Source organism: Equus asinus, chromosome 2, assembly GCF_041296235.1.
Source record: "Equus asinus isolate D_3611 breed Donkey chromosome 2, EquAss-T2T_v2, whole genome shotgun sequence".
Lineage (NCBI taxonomy): Eukaryota > Metazoa > Chordata > Mammalia > Perissodactyla > Equidae > Equus > Equus asinus.
In genome coordinates, this window is record NC_091791.1 from 183,071,480 (window position 1) to 183,092,053 (window position 20,574).

General features: G+C 39.3%; 1 protein-coding gene across 2 annotated transcripts; it reads right to left on the bottom strand.

Annotated features, from left to right (window-relative positions):
- Positions 1-6,794: 6,794 nt before the first annotated feature.
- On the bottom strand, positions 6,795-20,170 carry TRAPPC6B (trafficking protein particle complex subunit 6B). Of its 2 annotated transcripts, XM_044765540.2 has the most exons (7): positions 19,613-20,068; positions 13,385-13,452; positions 12,509-12,626; positions 10,658-10,741; positions 8,940-9,033; positions 7,884-7,944; positions 6,795-7,071 (listed from the first exon to the last, which is right to left on the bottom strand). In XM_044765540.2, exons 1-6 carry the CDS (start codon positions 19,691-19,693, stop codon positions 7,913-7,915), a joined length of 477 nt encoding a protein of 158 aa, XP_044621475.1. In that variant the 5' UTR covers positions 19,694-20,068; the 3' UTR covers positions 6,795-7,071; positions 7,884-7,912. The 2 variants fall into 2 exon arrangements, with proteins under 2 accessions (XP_044621475.1, XP_014699592.1); XM_014844106.3 differs by having other exon boundaries at positions 6,795-7,944; positions 19,613-20,170.
- Between the last annotated feature and the right edge of the window lie 404 nt (positions 20,171-20,574).

Here is a 20,574-nt window from a genome sequence, read left to right on the forward strand (position 1 = left end):
TGCCACATTTCTTTCTCGGCAATTTCAGTGTGGTAGCTTTCACCTTTTTAGTCATGATATGGTCATTTTATCTCTTGCCTCATATCACCATTCTAGGAAAGACTGTAACGCACCACCCCTTCTTGTTAAAGGCTCCCCTGATATAGGGGAGCGAAGCGTTACAAGAAACCCTCAACTTATATGTCATTTGCCAGAGTTGTGACATTTTGTAATTATAAAGGAAGCTGGACACATTGCCACTCCTATCAAAAATAGTGTTCTGTTAGAAAAGAGGGGAGAGTGGATATTGGGTAGGCAGCCAGCATAGAGAGTTCAGATTTCCAGCCTCTCCCACGACTAACTGGGTCACAGCCTCCCGTCTCTTTGCTGATGTGATGCTTGGACGGGGAGGGGCAGGGCTGACTTCATAAGGGTAAAGTGTCTGTTACTGGTTTCATTTACGTTTCCTCCGTGACTAGTGGCTGAACATGTAGTTATGCACTCTACTCACACGGAAGAATAAAATTCCTAAGGACTAGATAACAAAAAGGAAGGCCATTTTGCATGTGCAGAAGACAAGCGGTATAAGAAATCATTTTAATGCAGTTGCACCTCTGCTTTCCAGCAAGCTGTAAGATCTCTAATAGTTAACTGAGAACTCATATTTATAGTGACAACTTGGCATAAGGATACATTTCAGGAATGTAGAGACAAATAGAAGTAACAGACATTTTAAACCGCTAATGTAAGAAAGTATGCAGACTACCAGTGCAGCCTTAGGGCTTTTCAAGCCTTTCACAATTAAAAATAGCTTCTATTTGTAATGAGAAATTGAAGAGAAAAATTTCCCCAACTCTTAACACAAGTAAAAAGCCTTAAATTCATTGAGAAATTATACATTTTAAATATAGAATTTAGGGGTAGTTATTTTGAAAATTAATAGTTACCAAATGGTAGTTTATTCAGGTCTGTGGGAATGGTGACAAAGTAAATTAGACTACTTTTTTTTTCCCACATAAAAGTTTCATTACTACTTTTGGCCAGGAGAACATTATACATTTATTAAATTGTAATAATGCTGTTACTAAAATTGTATTCATTTCTGCTAATTTTTAAAAATAAGATTATTTCATCTGTCTCTCTTAAAGTAAGACAATTAGAGGCTGAATTAGATTAAAAGTGGTTCAGGTTATCTGTTCTACCATCTGGGACAAAGAAAAATGTTTTAGAAATTATTGAGAAAGATCGAGTTGACCTGTGTCCATACCAAGATTATATTTTGCTATTCATTTTACCAAATTCCCACCAAATCTCCAAAAAAGAATGTTTCCCAAATACTGTGACCTAGAGTATTGATTTATGTGAGTTGTTAGTGTCATTGTTTTGTTTTGTTTTTGCTTGAGGAAGATTGGCCCTGAGCTAACCTCTGTGCCAGTCCTCCTCTATTTTGTATGTGGGACACAGCCACAGCATGACTTGATGAGCAGTGTGTAGGTCTGCACCCAGGATCCGAATCTGTGAACCCTGGGCCGCTGAAGTGGAGTCCAGGAACTTAACCACTTATCCCACTGGGCTGGCTCTAGTGTTCCTTGAAAAAATGGTATTGTGATCAAATACTAGGTTAAACAAAAAAGTTGATTATTGTTTGATTTTTCAGAACCTGTAGCATACCATTAATGTGCCTTAAAAATCTACAAAAGGGGGCTGGCCCCGTGGCCGAGTGGTTAAGTTCACGCGCTCCGCTGCAGACGGCCCGGTGTTTCGTCGGTTCAAATCCTGGGCGCGGACATGGCACTGCTCGTCAGACCACGCTGAGGCAGCGTCCCACATGCCACAACTAGAGGAACCCACAACGAAGAATACACAACTATGTACCGGGGGGCTTTGGGGAGAAAAAGGAAAAAATAAAATCTTTAAAAAAAAAAAAAAATCTACAAAAGAGGCTGGATTTCTAAACTGTATTTGATCACAGTACTCATGTTTCAAAGAGCACTTTAGAAAACTTATAGGTTCTATCCAGTTTCTTAACTGTGATGACTCCAAAATTTGTGCCAGTCCGTTCCTGCAGTCAGTTTGTTGCCTTCCCAGGCCTGAGTCGAGCTCCCATCCTACAGCTGCATTCTGGTGGGACCTGGAAACAGTTCCCTAGGTGGCCTTGGCTCTGGGATTCTGCTTCCCTTTAGTCACTGTATGTTGGGTTCTGCTACGGACTGAATCTTTCTGTTCCCCCAAAATGCATATGTTCAAATCCTAATTCTCAAGGTGATAGTGTTAGGAGGCAGGACCTTTGGAAGTGATTATTAGGTCATAAGGGCAGAGCCCTCATGAATGGAATTAGTGCCTTATAAAAGACACCTCCCAGAGTTAGCTCGTCCCCTTCCACCAAATGAGGACACAGTCAAAAAGCATCTGTCCATCTGTGAACCAGAAAGCAGGCCCTCACCAGATACCAAATCTGCTGGTGCCCTGATCTTAGACTTCCAGCCTCCAGAACTGTGAGAAATAAATACCGTATTTTGTATAAGCCTCCTAGTCTAATGTATTCTGTGACGGCAGCCCAAATGGACTAAGACGGTTCCGATGACATCTCCAGTCCTAAATCCCCTTAATGAGGTTTGACTGCTAGACAGAGGGGCTGAGCCGTGTCATTATGGTTGGCGTAAACTGCTGACTAAACAGTGCAAGTATGCTGCCCTCACAGCCTGTCAATCAGACAGTGTAGTTTTCTACTTTTGAAACATACATCTGCTCTTTAAAACCAGTCTATTCATTTAGGGCCCTTGATGACTATGATTAAGATAAAGTCACGCAAAAGGATACTGAAATCTAGGCTGCTTTCTAACTGCAAAAGAAGTATAAACCAAAACATTCCGTGTGATATTTTTGTTCTTTATTTTCATGTATACACGCAACATACACTGTACTGTTTACATAGATTATCTCGATATTTACACCGATCCTGTGATTATCCTTTTTTTTTTTTTGAGGAAGATTAGCCTTGAGCTAACATCTGCCAATCCTCCTCTTTTTGCTGAGGAAGACTGGCCCTGAGCTAACATCCATGCCCATCTTCCTCTACTTTATACCTGGGATGCCTACCACAGCATGGCTTGCCAAGCAGTGCCGTGTCCGCACCCGGATCCCAACCTGCAAACCCCAGGGCACCAAAGTGGAACGTGTGCACTTAAGCGCTGCGCCACCAGGCCAGCCCCTGATTATCCCTTTTCACAGGGGTTTTTAACCTGGAGTCCATGAATTTGGGGAAAAAAATTACCTCTCTCTTTTTACTATCTTCTTGTGACTTAGCATTTCCTTCAATTATGAATATAGGCAACAAACCATAGTATTCATCAATACCTGTGGCTTTGTTAGCATCAGAAGTCACAAATGTTTTCATATCACATTATAGTTGCAGATATTTCAAAAGATTCACACTGTACTTCAAAATATGGTAGTTATTAAATTAAACTCACCTGTAGGTCATGTGAGATGCAGACTTCCCGTCTATAGCTTCTGGTGGCATGTGGAAGGCCAAGTAACAGGGCCGGAAGCCAACTTCAAACGTCACAGTTGTGTGTTCTCACAGTGGGGACCCGGCGTCCATCTGCATTCCTTTCCAGCCTTCCCTCCGCGTGCTGGATCTATACGTGGAGGGAGCTGAGTCACCAGACCGCCCACAGTTCAGCGTTCTTAGCCAAGCTAAGTAACAACAGCTGTCATTCTGACGTCTTTATAAGGAACAAATTTTAACTTTAACTTACCTATATTTTAATATATTGCCTTTTTAATGTATTAAAGCATACGTGTCTCGTGTGTGTGTGTGTGTGTGAGGAAGATTGGCCCCCACCACATTGTGGAGGCATCCTTCCCCCAAATAGAGGAAGATTGGCACAGATGTTAGCTCAGTGACAATCTTCCTCAAGCACAAAGAGGAAGATTGGCAACAGATGTTAGCTCTGGGCCAATCTTCCTCACCAAAAATAATAATAAAAAAAAATCACTGGTTTATCATATGCTCTCACCCTAAAAGGAAATATCTTTATTGTGGGGATGATTATTTTAAAACCCAAATAATATAAAGCTAAAAGTAAAAAATCTCAGATTGCCTGTACAATTTACTTGTAACTTTCCAATCTCCTTGATAAAATCATGTATAATTACATTCATAATGTATATTTCTATATTCCATCTGCAGTATCCTGTAACAAACTTTTTCCTCTTAATACCAACTAATATCATTCCATGTAAGTAAATACGTATAGATCTATTTCATCTTTTACCAGCTGCACAGTATTTCCTTTAATGCCAGCACCATAATTAAATCAAGTGCCATCAATGAACAGTTAACCAAATAGTGAAAATCCTTATATATACAAGTTCGTCTACTCATTTTTTCCCAGTCTGAGATATAATTGACATGCAATGTTGTGTAAGTTTGTGTACAACGTGATGATTTGATGTACATATATATTGTGAAATAATTACCACAATAAGATTGGTGAATACATCCACCACCCCACATAGTTACAGTGTTGTGCGTGTGGTAAGAAATTTTAAGATCCAACTCTCTTAGCAACTTTAAAATACGCAATACACTATTGTTACCTCTAGTCACCATGCTGTACATCGCATCCCTAGACTGACTCATTTTATAACTAGTAGTTTGTGCCTTTTTTTTTTTTTTAAGATTTTATTTTTTCCTTTTTCTCCCCAAAGCCCCCCGGTACATAGTTGTGTATTCTTCGTTGTGGGTTCCTCTAGTTGTGGCATGTGGGACGCTGCCTCAGCGTGGTCTGACGAGCAGTGCCATGTCCGCGCCCAGGATTCGAACCGACGAAACACTGGGCCGCCTGCAGCGGAGCGCGCGAACTTAACCACTCGGCCACGGGGCCAGCCCCTGTAGTTTGTGCCTTTTGACCACCTTCCCCCTCATTTATTTTCTTAGGTTAAATTTGTCAGTGGAATTGCAGAGTTAAAGGAGATCTGTTTTTTTAAATTGATAGTGCTCTTTTAAAGCTCAGGTATTGACTTCTCTCTCTGGCGTGCAATACAAATATTTTTCCCTATTTAACATTTTTATAGTGTTTTCTGCCATGCAGTTTTAAAAATTTTTGTCGTTAGTTTTTTTTGTGTGGTAAAAAACACTTAATATGCTATCTGCCCTCTTAAATGTTTGTGTACAGTACAGTATCGTTAACCATATGCACATTGTTGCACAGCAGATCTCTAGAACTTTTCATCTTGCGTAAGTGAAACTCTCTACTGACCCAACAACTCTGCATTTCCCTCTCCCCCTGCCGCTGGTGACAACTTTCTGCTTCTGTGAATGACTCCTTTAGATGCCTCATACAAGTGAGGTCCTGCTGTTTGTCCTTCTGCGACTGGCTTATTTCACTTGGTGTAATGTCCCCAAGTTTCATCCATGCTGTCGTGTATGACAGGACTTCCTTCTTTTTTAAGGCTGAATTATATTCCAGCCAATGTATAGACATATTTTATCTATTCATCTGTCAATGAACATTTAGGTGGTTTCCACCTCTTGACTATTGTGAATAACGCTACAATGGACATGGGAGCGCAAATATCTCTTTAAGATCCTGATTTCAATTCTTTTGAATAAATACTCACAAGTGGGGTTGCTAGATCATACGGTAGTTCCATTTTTTTTTTCTTCTCCCCAAAGCCCCCACATTACATAGTTGTAGATTTTAGTCGTAGGTCCTTCTGGTTGTGCTGTGTGGGATGCCACCTCAGCATGGCCTGATGAGCGATGCCATGTCCATGCCCAGGATCTGAACCAGCGAAACCCTGGGCCACTGAAGCAGTGTGTGAACTTAAGCACTCAGCCACAGGGCCAGTCCCAGTTCCAATTTTTTATGGAACCTGTATACTATTTTCCATAGCAGCTATATCATTTAACATTCCCACGAACAGTGCACAAGGGTTCCAGTTTCTCCACATTCCTGCAAACATTTGTTGCTTTCTGGTTTTTTGTTTGTTTTTATATAATGGCCATTCTAATACGTGTAAGGTGATATTGCGGTTTTGATTTGCATTTCCCTGATTTGTGATATTGAGCATCTTTTCATATACCTATTGGCCATATTGTACATCTTCTTTGGAGAAATATGTAGGTCCTTTGTCCATGTTTAAATTGGGTTCTTTTTTTGCCATTTAGTTGCAGGAGTTCTTATATATTTTGGGTATTAATCCCTTAATCAGATATAGGATTTGCAAGTATTTTCCCCATTCCATAGCTATCTTTTCTCTCTGTTGATTGTTTCCTTTGCTGTGCAGAAACTTTTTAGTTTGATATAGTCCCACTTGTCTATTTTTGCTTTTGTTGACTGCACTTTTGGTGTCAAATCCAAGAAATCATTGCCAAGACCCTTACGAAGCTTTTCCTGTTTTCTTCTAGGAGTTTTATAGTTTCAGGTCTTAAGTCTAAGTCTGTAATCCACTTTGATTTTTGTGTATGGTGTAAGGGTCCAATTTCATTCTTTTGCATGTGGATATCCAGTTTTCCCAATAGCATTTGTTGAAGATATATTATTTTTTTAGTTTTCCTTTATGATTTTCCACATTTTGAAAAGGCCTTCTCTACTACAAGATCATAAAACTAATTTCATATATTCTTTAGTACTTGATGGTTCTACTGTTTTACATGTAAACCTTTAAGTGTCTCCTCCTCCCCTGCCCCAGATAAAAGGAAATTCAGTTCTCTCATACTATTTCTTATATAACCTAATTCTCCCCTTGTCTCTGCTAAGAGAGACCTCTTTTTGGGTGCAAGTAATAAAATACACAACCAAAAGTAGATTGAACAATATAAGGAATTTATTATCTTACATAACAAAAAGTCCAAAGGTAAAGCAGTTCCAGGATTGGTTAATTCAGGAGCACAATTCACGTGCTTTCTATCTGTGCATCCTGCTCTCAGTGTGATGGCTTTCATCTTCATGCTTGTCCTTTCATGTCAACAGATGGAAGAGGAGGTGAGAGATCTACTAGATGAGCACTGACCCCAACCCACTGAGGAGATAGGTTCAATGAACGTTGGTGTGACTAATCCAATTATCAACCCTTCTGCCCCTGGGGAAGAGTAAATAAGGGAATAAAGATAAAGATGTTAGACGCTTCACCAGCACTTCCACACATGGGGAGAGAAGTTGAAAGTCAAGACTGTAACAGGACTAAGTATAAAAATTCCTTCCTAAAATACCTAATATTCTTTGGCCCTGGAGTCAATGAATTCACATTTAAACTAATCTATATTTCACTTTTATTACATTAATCAAGCTCTCAAGGACTGAATTCTATTAAAGTAAAATTAAGTTTTTAAGCAATTTAGGCAGTCAGATATGATATATATATCACAACATACACAACACACACAAATCTATATACAGGCATAAAAATTTTTAATAGAAATAAATTATAAGCAATAAAATAAAAATTAAGTTTAATTTAGTGTACTGTTTGCTTTCTTAAATAACTAAAACAAAACCAAAATTTGTTCATTATTACACAAATGATTCTGAATGGTGCATACTTTTCTTTATGCTAATTTATCAACCCCTGAGTTTTGCTTCTCCATGTGTGGTTAAATACACATCACTCTAAGCAAATCAGAATGTTGAAAATAAGGGTCCTCCATCTTGGTGTGTAGTTATTTGAAATCAGGTTTCATTCTGAAGAGTTTTAGTAAAGTCTATGTTATAGAATGTCACTATCTGCTTTAACTTGGTCTGTATTAAAATGATAAAATACAACCTTATTCCCACTTAAGAGTGCATCTTTCATTATATGAGATAGCACATAGATTATATCAATACAAACGTCCAACCATGTAGTTAAATCATTGCTACGTGGAATACTTTATCCATGAATAATGTATCCTTTACACTGTTGAAGCCTTGCACTTCAGTATGTTCTACAGCTTCTGTATCATCACCTGAAATTTACCTAAAAAAGGAAACATGAAAACTCATTCTTTGATTTTAGGTACAAGGATAACAAGCCTAAACATCAATTTTCTGCTCTATTTAGGAAGTTGCTTCAATCAAGAAACTTGCGATGTCAATTTTTCACACACTTCACAATATTCAATCAAGTCAATTCCATTTTTATGAGATGATTATCTGATTTGTGAATAGGTGCCTTTGTTTCTTTTTCTGATTCCTGCCTTTGGGGTATTTCATTGCTAGACATCATTGTGAAAAGAAAGGAAATACAATGATGTTCAAGTCAAATTTATTCTTGGTTGGTAGCTCTGGTGAAAAGATCTTTGAAAAGGGTATAGCAGTAAAAGTCTACTTGGTTTTATCTAGCTTTATATAATACATATATATCCTAGAAAACTGTTAAAACATTTTCAATGCAATAGAAAAATCTGCTATCTTAAAAGAATACTGCAGAGCCAGCCCCTAGTGGTTAAGTTGAGCGCTCTCTGCTTCAGTGGCCTGGGTTTGGTTTCCAGACGCAGAACCACACCGCTTGTCTATCAGTAGCAATGCTATGGCAGTGGCTCACACAGAAGAACCACAAGGACCTACAACTAGAATACACAACCATGTACTGGGACTTCAAGGAGAAAAAAAAAAACAGAGAGAGAGGAAGAGTGGCAACAGATGTTAGCTCAGGGCAAATCTTCCCCAGAAAAAAAAGAATAGTGCAGAAAAATTTCCTTTAAAAGTTAAGAATCATCCTTCAAATTCTCATAAATTCGAATTTCTTTAGCACATTTCTTAAATCATTGTCCATTATGAGTTAAAAAATAATTGAATATGAATATAAGTATGCTACATATTACTACACCAAATGTTAAAATTGATAAAAGTAAAATGGGTTTAGCATTTTCAATTTCCTCTAAGTTAACAAAAACAAAAACAAACAAAAAAACACTAGACCTGAAAAAAAAATCACTAAAAACATTTGCAAGAAATGTGAATTCAACTTACAGGCAGGCATTGAAGACACTTCAGCTGTCACAATACTCTTTATCCCCAAATTTGATAAGCCACCTCTGATTAAGCCACATGTAAATGCTAAATACTAAAAGGAACAAAAAATGTAAAAAATATTAAGGATTTACTAAGATAGTAAAGCTATTGATAAACATGACATTTGTTAAGCCTGGCTATGAATAAGTCATTGCTGTTTAAAAAAAGGGTTGTAGAAGAATTTTTCAAATTACTGAAAATTCAGATTGCTAGATTTCCCACCTCCTTGACAAATAAAATATGGCCACATGATTTAAGCTTGGCCAATTGGGTGCTCCAGTTCAGGACTCCTGAATCTAGAGTGAGTGACAAAACAAGCTGGAAGCAGGTTAGAACTGGCTCTAGAAGCAGCAAAGGCGGCCTGCGTCTAACATCAGTGCTGCCCGAAGGATTCTAACCAGACCGTCCCTGTGGAGTGATCTGGGCTGTCTTTCTGGCTGCCCTAACCTCCCATGGTTCCTGCCTATTTTCTGAGCCTTCCCATCAATGCTGTAAGCCAACTAATATTATTCCATTCAATCAGCATTGGTTTCTGCTTTCTACAACCAAGAGTCTTGATTTGTTCAAGACTTATAGCCTGCCACAACAAAGAATTATCCAATTCAAAATACCAGTAGCGCCAATACTGAAAAACCCTGTCATACCGAAACAAGGAAAGGGAATGGGACTGAGTTATAGCAGAGTAAGCCAGGATAAGAATGGAACTAAAAATGAATAATCCAAGGAATGCTTGATTATCTACATTTTTTTGTACTGCATGATATTCAACAACACTACACATTTATGAGTAATATAGAATATTATTTTATAATTAATATACATAAACGGGTAGTGACATGTAATTATATCTGGAGTCATGAAAGTCTGAGCTAGAAGAGATTGTTTTAATATAGGTATTATTATAACCAATTTTATTAAAGAGGAAACTAAGGTCCAGAGAGGTTATATAACTTACCCTGTGTTACCAACCTCTAAGTTGTGGAGTTAGCTTAAAATCTACATTTATTTGGTCCCAAGTCCATGCTCTTTCCACTATACCTATACTGCCTTTGTATTACATAATTTAGGTATGGACAAATTTTTACAGACAAATAGCCCAGATATACTGCCCCAGATATTAATCACTTCAAAGGAACCCTTATATTAAAACTTGTCAGCTTTCTTTAATACATCTGATTTACCTACTGATTCCTACCTGAGACCAAAAAACAAAAACTATATAAAACCCAGAAACAAAGATATACTTAACATAAAACATGTATTCTTAGAAATAAATGTTAACTATATTAAAAAACTTTTTTAATTTGCTAAAGGAGATTGTAAACATAAACTCTGAGGTGAAAATCTGCACAGCTAATACTAGTTTTATAAGCTTGAGTAGCTTTTCTGATGCACCTATGCTATGTCCAAGAATCTACCATTAATCTACACTTCCATGCCATTTAGTGACAGTGTTTCTTTACTTGACTATCATAAGCCAATTTAGCTACAGGTTAATATAAGTTATTTTACTATGGTGAACATCTTTTTCCTATTTAATACAAAAGTGTTTAAACAAATAAAAAAATACTTTAAAACCTATTTTAAAATAAAAGTCTGTTGTGATTGGCGTACTTTTCCATATGGTTCTACCTTTTTCATAACAGAAAACCTCAATCTTCTATTCCATTAAATACCTTAGAAGCATGTTCTAAATACTGTTTTCCTGCAGACATCTGAGTGAGCAGACGAAATTTGTTGTCCTGAAGTACATAGATGCCCTGTTCCAAAAAACATCCAAAGTCAGTGTAGTCTGTAATCCTTAAAAATGATCTCTTCCCTTCAAAACGATTTAAGAGTTTTTTAAAGTTATTAAAACTCTCCTTTCCATTGGTCAAATTTTCTTTAAATGAAAGAATTTTGCAATGTTAAAGCTGAAGCGGGGGCCAACCCTGTGGCTGAGTGGTTGGGTTCGCGCACTCCACTTCAGTGGCCCAGGGTTTTGTCGGTTCAGATCCTCGTCAGGCCATGCTGAGGCGGTGTCCCACATGCCACAACTAGAAACACTCACAACTAAAATATACAACTGTGTACTGGGGGGCCTTGGGGAGAGAAAGCAGAAAAAAAAAAGAAGGTTGGCAACAGTTGTTAGCTCAGGTGCCAATCTTAAAAAAAAAAGCTGAAGGGTTGTTCAGTATTTTGTAACACTAATACTTATTGAAGCTTTTAGATACTAAAGATACAAAGATGCATAAGACATAGTTCCTATCCTTAAAGAACTCATAGTCAAGTGCAAAGGAATGAGAAATATATGTCCAGGTGAAATTAGCAGTTATGTATTATTAACTCATATCTAGAAAGCCAATAATCAGAGTCACTCCTTCCTATTAGCATTTCAAGACTTTCCAAGCTAAGGCTGACACTGTTATATAAAAAACGAATTCTATTGGTATTAGATACATTATTTTCATTTTTTTACTTAATCAAAATGCCAAATCCACTCTAAATATTTTCTTGAGTTTTATAAAGTAAATCTATTTAAATGCATAATTTTCCATGCAATTTTTATATTTCTTATATTAAAATTTTTTTAATTTTCTTTTTTTTTTTTTTTTTTTAAAGATTTTATTTTTTTCCTCTTTCTCCCCAAAGCCCCCTGGTACATAGTTGTATATTCTTCGTTGTGGGTCCTTATAGTTGTGGCATGTGGGACGCTGCCTCAGCGTGGTTTGATGAGCAGTGCCATGTCCGCGCCCAGGATTCGAACCAACGAAACACTGGGCCGCCTGCAGCGGAGCGCGCAAACTTAACCACTCGGCCACGGGGCCAGCCCCTTTTTAATTTTCTTTTTAAAGATTGGCAGCCGAGCTAAGAACTGTTGCCATTCTTCTTTTTTTTTTTTTTTCCTGCTTTATGTCCTCAAACCCCCCCGTACACAGTTGTATATCTTAGTTGCACGTCCTTCTAGTTGTGGGATGTGGGACGCTGCCTCAACATGGCCTGATGAGCAGCGCCATGTCCACACCCAGGATCCAAAACCTGGGCTGCTGCAGCAGAGCATGCGAACTTAACCACTCAGCCACGGAGCCGGCCCCTATATTAAAATATTTTAAGAACAGAAAATATGACAGCAACTAAAGAATGGAAAAGTTATTTAAGAATCAAATATACTCCAGAAATTAGACATCAGAAATTATTCTAAAGACATAAATGTGATATAATTGTGGTTCTATGTATTATCAGCACTAAGTAATAACAACTAAGGAACCAAATCCTAAAGCCTTTATCATTCTGACATTTGCTACTTTTAAAAACTTAAAATAACTTATTTAACTAGGGGAATAGAACAGCTATCATTACTGATAATTGTCCTTGTCTTTATTCTTAATTCCTGATCAGAGAAAAAAGTAATGACATATTCTTAACAAACAGAAACATTCCATAGTTGACTAGAAATTACATAAGTTTTATATAATAAGTAAATCACTAAAATAGGACATTTATATTGTTAAAGGACTTAAAAAATAGGCCTTAATTTATCCAAATACCTGATGATTTGTCCTTAGATTGTCGATTTGTTTCTTGAACACTGTAGTCCAAAAATCTTTACAAATGAACTTCATGATATCTAACTCATCTTTGAACCTTGCAGTATCTTTTGTAAACCTAAAAAGATCAACTAGAAGTAATACAGTATTTTTCCTCCAAAGAAAGCAAGAGGAGCAAATTATTCACTAGTTTCCAAATGCCAGAACAACATGGAACATTTACTGACAGTCATAAAATGACAAGCACCAAGCAAAGTAGATCCCATCTCAATGGATTCACATTCTGTTAGATGATTACGAGGCTAAAATTAGTCTAATGGTATATTCTAACAGTAAGCCACAATTTTAGGTACAATTCATTCTAGCACATTAAAAAAAAAAACAAAAAAACTGAGCATGATCACAATACTGTTACATAGAATATAATCAGAGTTGAACTATTCAGATAGAAAGGAATACTAAAAAGAATTGACCTATAAATTTGAAGATTATTATATGCATAAACATAGACTCTAAGGCACTTCCATCCCTATGTGTTTAAACAAAATTCCATTTAGGTCAAAGAACCCATTAGACTTTAACTACGAAATGCAACACTATTTTAGATAGTTGTTTCAGAACACCAAAGTTTTCAGGAAAAAATAAGTCTAAAACATGTAATATATATATTTTATTCAAATATTAAAACATAAAAGTTGGATAAATGAGTTAAAATAGCATCAGACCTCAAAAGAAATTTCAATCTGTGAATTAAAGGACAATAAAAAAAATTGGGAATTAAAATTAAGGTATCTCAAGTTTTATGCAATCTTTTGAAATGGATCATCTTTGTTCATCACCTACCTGGAAGAAAATTTTCAAATCCATACTGCTCACCTTTCTATCAATCCTTGTCCCACTCGAAACCCCATGTTTTCCAGCTTAGTAATACAGCGTCCATTTTCCTATTTTAAAAAAAATAGTTTTGAATACTGTTAGAATGCCAGAATATTAGTACTCAAAAATTGTTTTACGTTGGCTAAAATTATTAATGTAAATATTTATAATTTTTTCACTAAAACATTATAAGAAAAAGTGAATTACAAGTCATACTTGAATTTTCTTAGTACTAATCATTTTCATAAGACAATAAGATATACAGGGAAATGTTACTTATTATTACTTTCCAGAAATGCCAAAGCCTCTTCCTAATTACTCTTCTCTCCACCTTTTTTTCCCATTTTCAAGTATTCTTCCTCTCTCTTTAGTTATAAAACTGAGGTCAAAGCTATCACCTTTGACATTTTTCCGTCAGCTATTCCCCTTGTGCTGTCACTAAATTCTATTGTTCCTTGCTTCAAAATGTCCCTTACAGGCATCCAAGCTTTCCAGTTCCCAGTGTGTCTTAGTTGATGGCCCCACCATCCTATGCCTGCAATCATGCAATTGCTTTACTCTTCCTTTGACAATCTCACCCACTCTTAAGGCTTTAAATACCACCCCTATGCTGAAGACTCCCCAAATCCGTTGGATGCCCTACAAAGCCCGATACCATCCAGACTCCTGTATCTCTCTGGCCTCAACCTCCTATTCTTCTCCACTCACTCGGCTCCAGCTGCCTGGTCTCCTTGCTGTCCTTAAACATGCCAGCCACACTCCAGTCTCAGGGCTCTGGCATAGGCGGCTTCCTCCCTTCAAATCTTTGCTCACATGTCGCCATCTCAATAAGGCCCATTTTAACCATTTTCGTCAAAACTGCAACATCATTCCCTTCGGAAACTCTCTATCCTAGTGATTCTCAAAGTGTGTCCCAAGACCAGCAACATCAGCATCACATGGGAGCCTGTAAAAACTGCAAATTCTGTAATCCCAACCCCAAATTCTGAATCAGAAACTGTAGGTGTGGGGTCAGTAATCTGTGTTTTAAGAAGCCCTCTAAAAGTGATTCTGGTGCCCTAATCCATTTCCCTGCTTAATTTGTCTCCAAAGAACTTCACCATTTAATGTCCTATACCTTTCACCAATTTTATATTGCCCATGTCCCTCCACCCCCACCCTCTGCTAGGATACTGCTCCAAGAGGGCAAGGATTTTTATCTGTTCTGAAGCCTCTTTGTCTCCCACTAAGAAGTACACCATAGGCCTCATTATTTGCTGAACTTTGTTCTAAGGAACACTAATGGGGCTGTGACTACTAAATCTGTATTTCTAGCACAGACTTCATTGGACATAGGCACCTACAGGTCCCTTAGGTCCCTCAAACTAGGCATATTTAAAATGATATTCACTATCTTAATGTCCTCAGCCTGCTCTGCCTCCAAAAATCTTTGACTTCATTAATGGCACCCACCATGTACCTAGTTACCCCAATCAGCAAACTTCCATTTTCTTCACCTCTTTGCTCCCCACTCTGCACACACACTGCCATCCTGTGGAGTCTATGGGCTACACGCTTTTCAAAACCCATCTGCTCTCTCCATCCTTCCTGCGTGAGTTAGCCCTATCATTTCTCTCCTGGTTTTCACTTAGAGCTTGCCAACCGATCTCCTTGTTTTCTCTTCCTTTGATTTATCCTCTGTATTTCTGATACAGACGTTCTAAAAAACAAATCATATTATTTCTCTACTAGACCTTTCAGCACCCCCTCCCCTTTCCTCAAAATTAAGTCCAAACTCCTTAGCATGGCATTATCTGCCATTCCCTGGCTAGTTAACCAGATTCACTAACAGCCACATATCCACAAACATCCTTCCCTCTCCCACTGTGAAACTTCTGCAGCAACTCCAGAGTGACATGCTTTCTTCTGCCTCCATGCCTTTGCACATGCTGTTCCCTAGACTGCACATCCTTTAAATTCATTCAAGTATCACATCCTCCCAGAAGCCTTCCCTGATATTCCTTTGGGCCCTATGCTCTCATAATACTCTCCACATACATCTAACATTGTACTTATCACTATCCTTGCTTTTTCTGTTATTCTCCACACTCATTCCCAAACATGCCCAGGTGGAATGAGTATCCTTAAGTTATGATGCTCTTTGCGGAACAATCTGCTCTTTGTAGACACTAAGAATATACTAATTAGCAGGAAATATGCTTATAATGTAGACATTCTCAAATCCTAACTATGATCACATGAGCTTCTGAATTAAGCTCTAGTAAGTACCTTCTGAGGTTGCTACTTGTTCATTCACTTTGGCATCTGTGAGTGCTCTCTAGTAGATACCAAATTTTTAAGAAAAATTGAACTTGGGAATATCTTATCCATTAACTTTTTAAACACTGTTCTCTATAAACTGGTAAATTCCCAATTATTCAGTTTTTAGAGATTTGGTTCTTCTTCAAGCATAGTTTGAAAATCAGTGATTTGCAGGGTGAAAACATTGGTTCTTTCCTTTATTTCATTTCAAAACTTATGACTTTATGTCTGAAAAGATACATAAAAACTGTTTCCAGATGACAGGATTATGGGGATTATGTGTCTTTCTTTTACTTTATTTATTATGAAAAATTTGAAGCACACTCAAAGTAGAGACACTAATACAATGAACCCTCAGGCACTAGATTCCAATATGGATTCTAATGATCAAGACTTCCACATGACTTTTTTTTTTTTTTTAATTTTATTTTTTTTTCCTTTTTCTCCCCAAAGCCCCCCAGTACATAGTTGTATATTTCTCGTTGTGGGTTCTTCTAGTTGTGGTATGTGGGACACTGCCTCAGCGTGGTCTGACAAGCAGTGCCATGTCCGCGCCCAGGATTCGAACCAACGAAACACTGGGACGCTTGCAGCGGAGCGCGCGAACTTAACCACTCGGCCACGGGGCCAGCCCCAAGACTTCCACATGACTTTTTAAAAATCCTTTTTGCTTATAGGCACTTTCAAATTTTTTCCCCACCGTAAACAACTGCAATAGGAAAAGAAAGTTATTTTTAGGTTAAATGATTAAAAACTTTTAACAGCTCTGTTTTGTTTAACTGAGGTTACTCCATTGGAAAAAAAGATTTTTAAAAAAGACTTCCCTGGGCAAAAGATGGAAGAGGGAAAGAAAGTAGAGAAAGGAGAATGAAGAGAACTGATTGTGCATGTGTGTAGGGGGCTGGGGTTTTATGATAAAAGAGTAAAAAAGGTGTGTTGCTAGTGATTCTTTGGGGAAAAGGGGAAAAAGAGGGCAAAGTCTGCATAAACAGCAAATGTTTGCTACTTAGCACTTAGCACGGATGCTAAGCATTAATAACTACTGGTTGTTGATGATGATAAAGTCAAAAGATTGCAGCTTGGAAAAAAATCTCTATTACAGATGCGTCTGAGTAAGAATAGATTTGCTTCATTTCCAACTCTTGTGATATCTTCATAACAATATCTCCAAATACATCATGCCTATCTGCCATAGACTGAACATCCGTGACCCCCCAAAATTCATACGTTGAAATCCTAACCCCCAATGTGATGGTTATTAGAAGGCAGGGCCCTTGGGAGGTGATTCTTTCATGAGGATGGAGCTTCAAGAACAGGACTAGTGCCCTTATAAAAGAGACCCCAGAGAGCTAGCTAGCCCCCTTCCACCATGTGAGGACCAGCCAAAAGACATCCGTGTATGAACCAAGGGCAGGCCTTTCTCAGACACCAAATCTGTGGGCGCCTTGATCTTGGACTTCTCAGCCTTCAGAACTGTGAGAAATAAATTTCTGTTATTTATCAGCCACCTAGTCTGGTATTTTGTTATAGCAGGCCAAATGGACTATGACACTATCCTTCTAATAGTTTACAACTGGCAGTACCTTTTCCTGGATATCCTACAGGCATCTCAAAGATTCAACCTGTCCAAAATAATTCTTTATCTTCATCTCTTTCTTCTCTCTTATACCCTTTCCTTCCAACCCAGCTGCTCAAACTAAACACCTGGAACAATTTTCAACTCTCACTCCTATACCTAGCCAAGTCCTAGAGATTCTACCTCCTCTCTCTCAAACCATTCTCTCCTCTTCTCTCTATCCTTGTCTTAATTCAGATCTTCATCATCTCCCGCCTGGACTCCTGCAATAATGGATCTTCTCACTACAAGGATCTTCCCCCTGCAGCCCAAACACTGGGATATCTTTCTAAAATGCAAATGGGCCATGTTGTTTCCCTCCTTAAAAATCTTCCACTGAGAATGGTGAAATCCTTTACTCACACAAGGCTCTTTCTAGCTTCAGCTCTCAATACTTCTCACTCTCTGCCCATTCAATATAGTCACGGTGCTATGTATGCTTTAGCATACAGTAGACCCCCTTATCTGTGGTTTCACTTTCCACGGTTTCAGTTAGCTGTGTTAAACTGTGGTCCAAAAATATTAAATGGAAAATTCCAGAAATAAACAATTCACAAGTTTTAAATTGTGTGCTGGTCTGTGTAGTGTAAGGAAATCTCACGCTGTTCAGCTCCGTCCAGCCCGGGCCTGAATCACCCCTTTGTTCAGCGGATCCACGCTGTATACGCTACCTGCCCATTAGTCACTTGGCAGCTGTCTGGTTTCAGACCGACTGTTGCCTAACACGGCGCTTGTGTTCAAGTCACCCTTATTTTACTTAATAATGGCCCCAAAGTGCAAGAGTACCGATGCAGGCAATTCGGATATGCCAAAGAGAAGCCAAAAAGTGCTTCCTTTAAGAGAAAAGGTGCAGGTTCTGGACTTAATAAGGAAAGAAAAAATATCATATGCTGAGGTTGCTAAATCTATGGTAACTTTTATTACAGTATATTGTCATAATTTTTCTATTTTATTAGTAGTTGTTAATCTCTAACTTATAAATTAAACTTTTTTTTTTGAGGAAGATTAGCCCTGAGCTAACATCTGCCAGCAATCCTCCTCTTTTTGCTGAGGAAGACTGGCCCTGAGCCAACATCTGTGCCCATCTTCCTCTGCTTTATATGTGGGACACCTACCACAGCATGGCTTGCCCAGCGGTGCCATGTCTGCACCCAGGAATCCGAACCAGTGAACCCCGAGGAGTGGAAGCGGAACGTGCGAGCTTAACCACTGCGCCACCAGGCCAGCCCTAAATTGAACTTTATCATAAGTATGCATGTATAGGAAGAAACATAGTATAGACAGGGCTCGGCCCTATCCGTGGTTTCAGGCATCCCCTGGGTGTCTTGGAACAGATCCCCTGAGGAAAATGGGGGACGACTGTATTTAAACACACCACACTCTTTCATCCTTCTAGGCCTTTATGTTTGCCTAGGATGCTTCTCCTACTCCCACTTTCTAGCTCTTTTTCAACAGCATTATAGAAAGGGCTTCTGACTTGAGGATGACTTTGGAATATCTCATTTATAAAATCTGTTTCAACTCCATGATGCTATACCTAATTACTACTCAATATGTTCACTATTCATGGAAGCCCTATTCCCCAACAACTGTGAGGCAGGGGTTTCATCTTATTCATTTAGCACAGCGTCAGGCCCACAATACACACTTAAATATTCTCTGAATAAGTCAATGAGTGAATGAGGACTCCCACGTTTTAGAAGTAACCTCCAGAGGATGGGGCCATTCTTTCGTTCATTACCATATCTCCAGCACCTAGAGCTAGCTCTGACGTTTAATGGGCACTAAATATTTTTTGAATTTATTAAATCTGTGTTTCCTAACTATAGTAACGCCTGCAAAGTTTCCTCTGCTTTGACCTCAAATCTCATCAACCTTCTGTCCTCGAGTTGCGTGGAGTGGTATCCGGGTTAGGGATGAGGAGGAGGGGGATTCTCAGGCTGGACAGCCAGCGGACGGCTCGGAGGTGCTGGAAGTGACAGCAGAATTAAGTAGTGGTGCCAAAATCAGCTGTGCAGTTAACCAGGCCATAAATCACGGTAGGGACAACACTAAAAGTAGGAAAATCTGTGGCCTGCAGGACCCGGATATGGGAATGGGCAAAAAAGTATCAGCTAGTAGAAGGTGCGAAAGAGAGGAGGATGCCAGAGACCGAAGGCAGCTGACAGGTTCCAGAGCTTTGGATCTCTGGAGGCGGACCAGGCTGTCTACACCGCGGGAGGCGTTGGGACAAGGGTTGAAGGAAAGAACTGAGGGGATACGAGGAGTGTCACCGCAAAAGGACCTCCTCAAAGGCGTGTGGCAGCACTCACCACCTCCCCCTGCTCCGCGGACTTGTACACTCCAGACACCATCTCGTTATGCAGCAGCAAAAACAACGCCTCGTCCGCCATTTCCTGCTTATTCTTCTAGGCTCCGGTGTCGGCTCCCGCCGGGGCCCGGCTCCGGGTTCCGGCCAGCGCCTAGGCGAGCTGGACCGCGCCGCCAAGCCCGCAGGCCGCAGCCCGTCCCTCGTTGCTGGGAGACAGGAATTCGCTCGGCTTCCGGAAGGCTGGTCCTGGAGGGAGCCCGGTACCGGGACGAGCCCACCCCAGGGCCACCCAGCCCTCGGGCCCAACGAGACAGTCTGACAGCAGCGGGAACCTAATAGAGCCCCCGGAGACCCGATCCGGCCCCGGGGCGGGGGTCGAGAGAACAACTTCCGGTCCCCTCTACCCCGGCATTCCGCCAGCTCTATGATCACAGAGTTCCTCCTCTGGGTGGACTGCTGGCGCCCAGACAGGAGGACAGTTCCTCTCGCCTATGATGTCGGAAGTGGCGGGTGGAGGGTAAAATAAGACAAAAGGAGCTCCCACTGCCATCTCTGTTTCATTAGCTATGAATTAGAGCTGACATGAATTTTTATTAGCTTCACCAAAAGCTTCCACTTCTGCCGTATGTTCAATAAGAAAAGTTGTAAAAAGAGTGAATAAACCATCATATTTCAGGCTATAAATTTTAGATATATTGAGAAACTACCCCAATCCATTTTGGATTAAGCCTGTGAATGCAAAAAGATTTAGAGCCATTTTGGCCACCAGGAGGTTTACTGGAAGTGGGGTGTGAGGAACAAAGAAAACGGACTAAGCAAAGAACAAGATGTATTTGAACCAGAAATTAGAAATTAATCAGAGGATTAGGTGAACAGAAAAATGCTAAAGACTTCAGAAAGCGACGTTACTGTGGGATGGAGTTCATAATCTATCCCGGATATGAGACACAACTCCTACAGAGG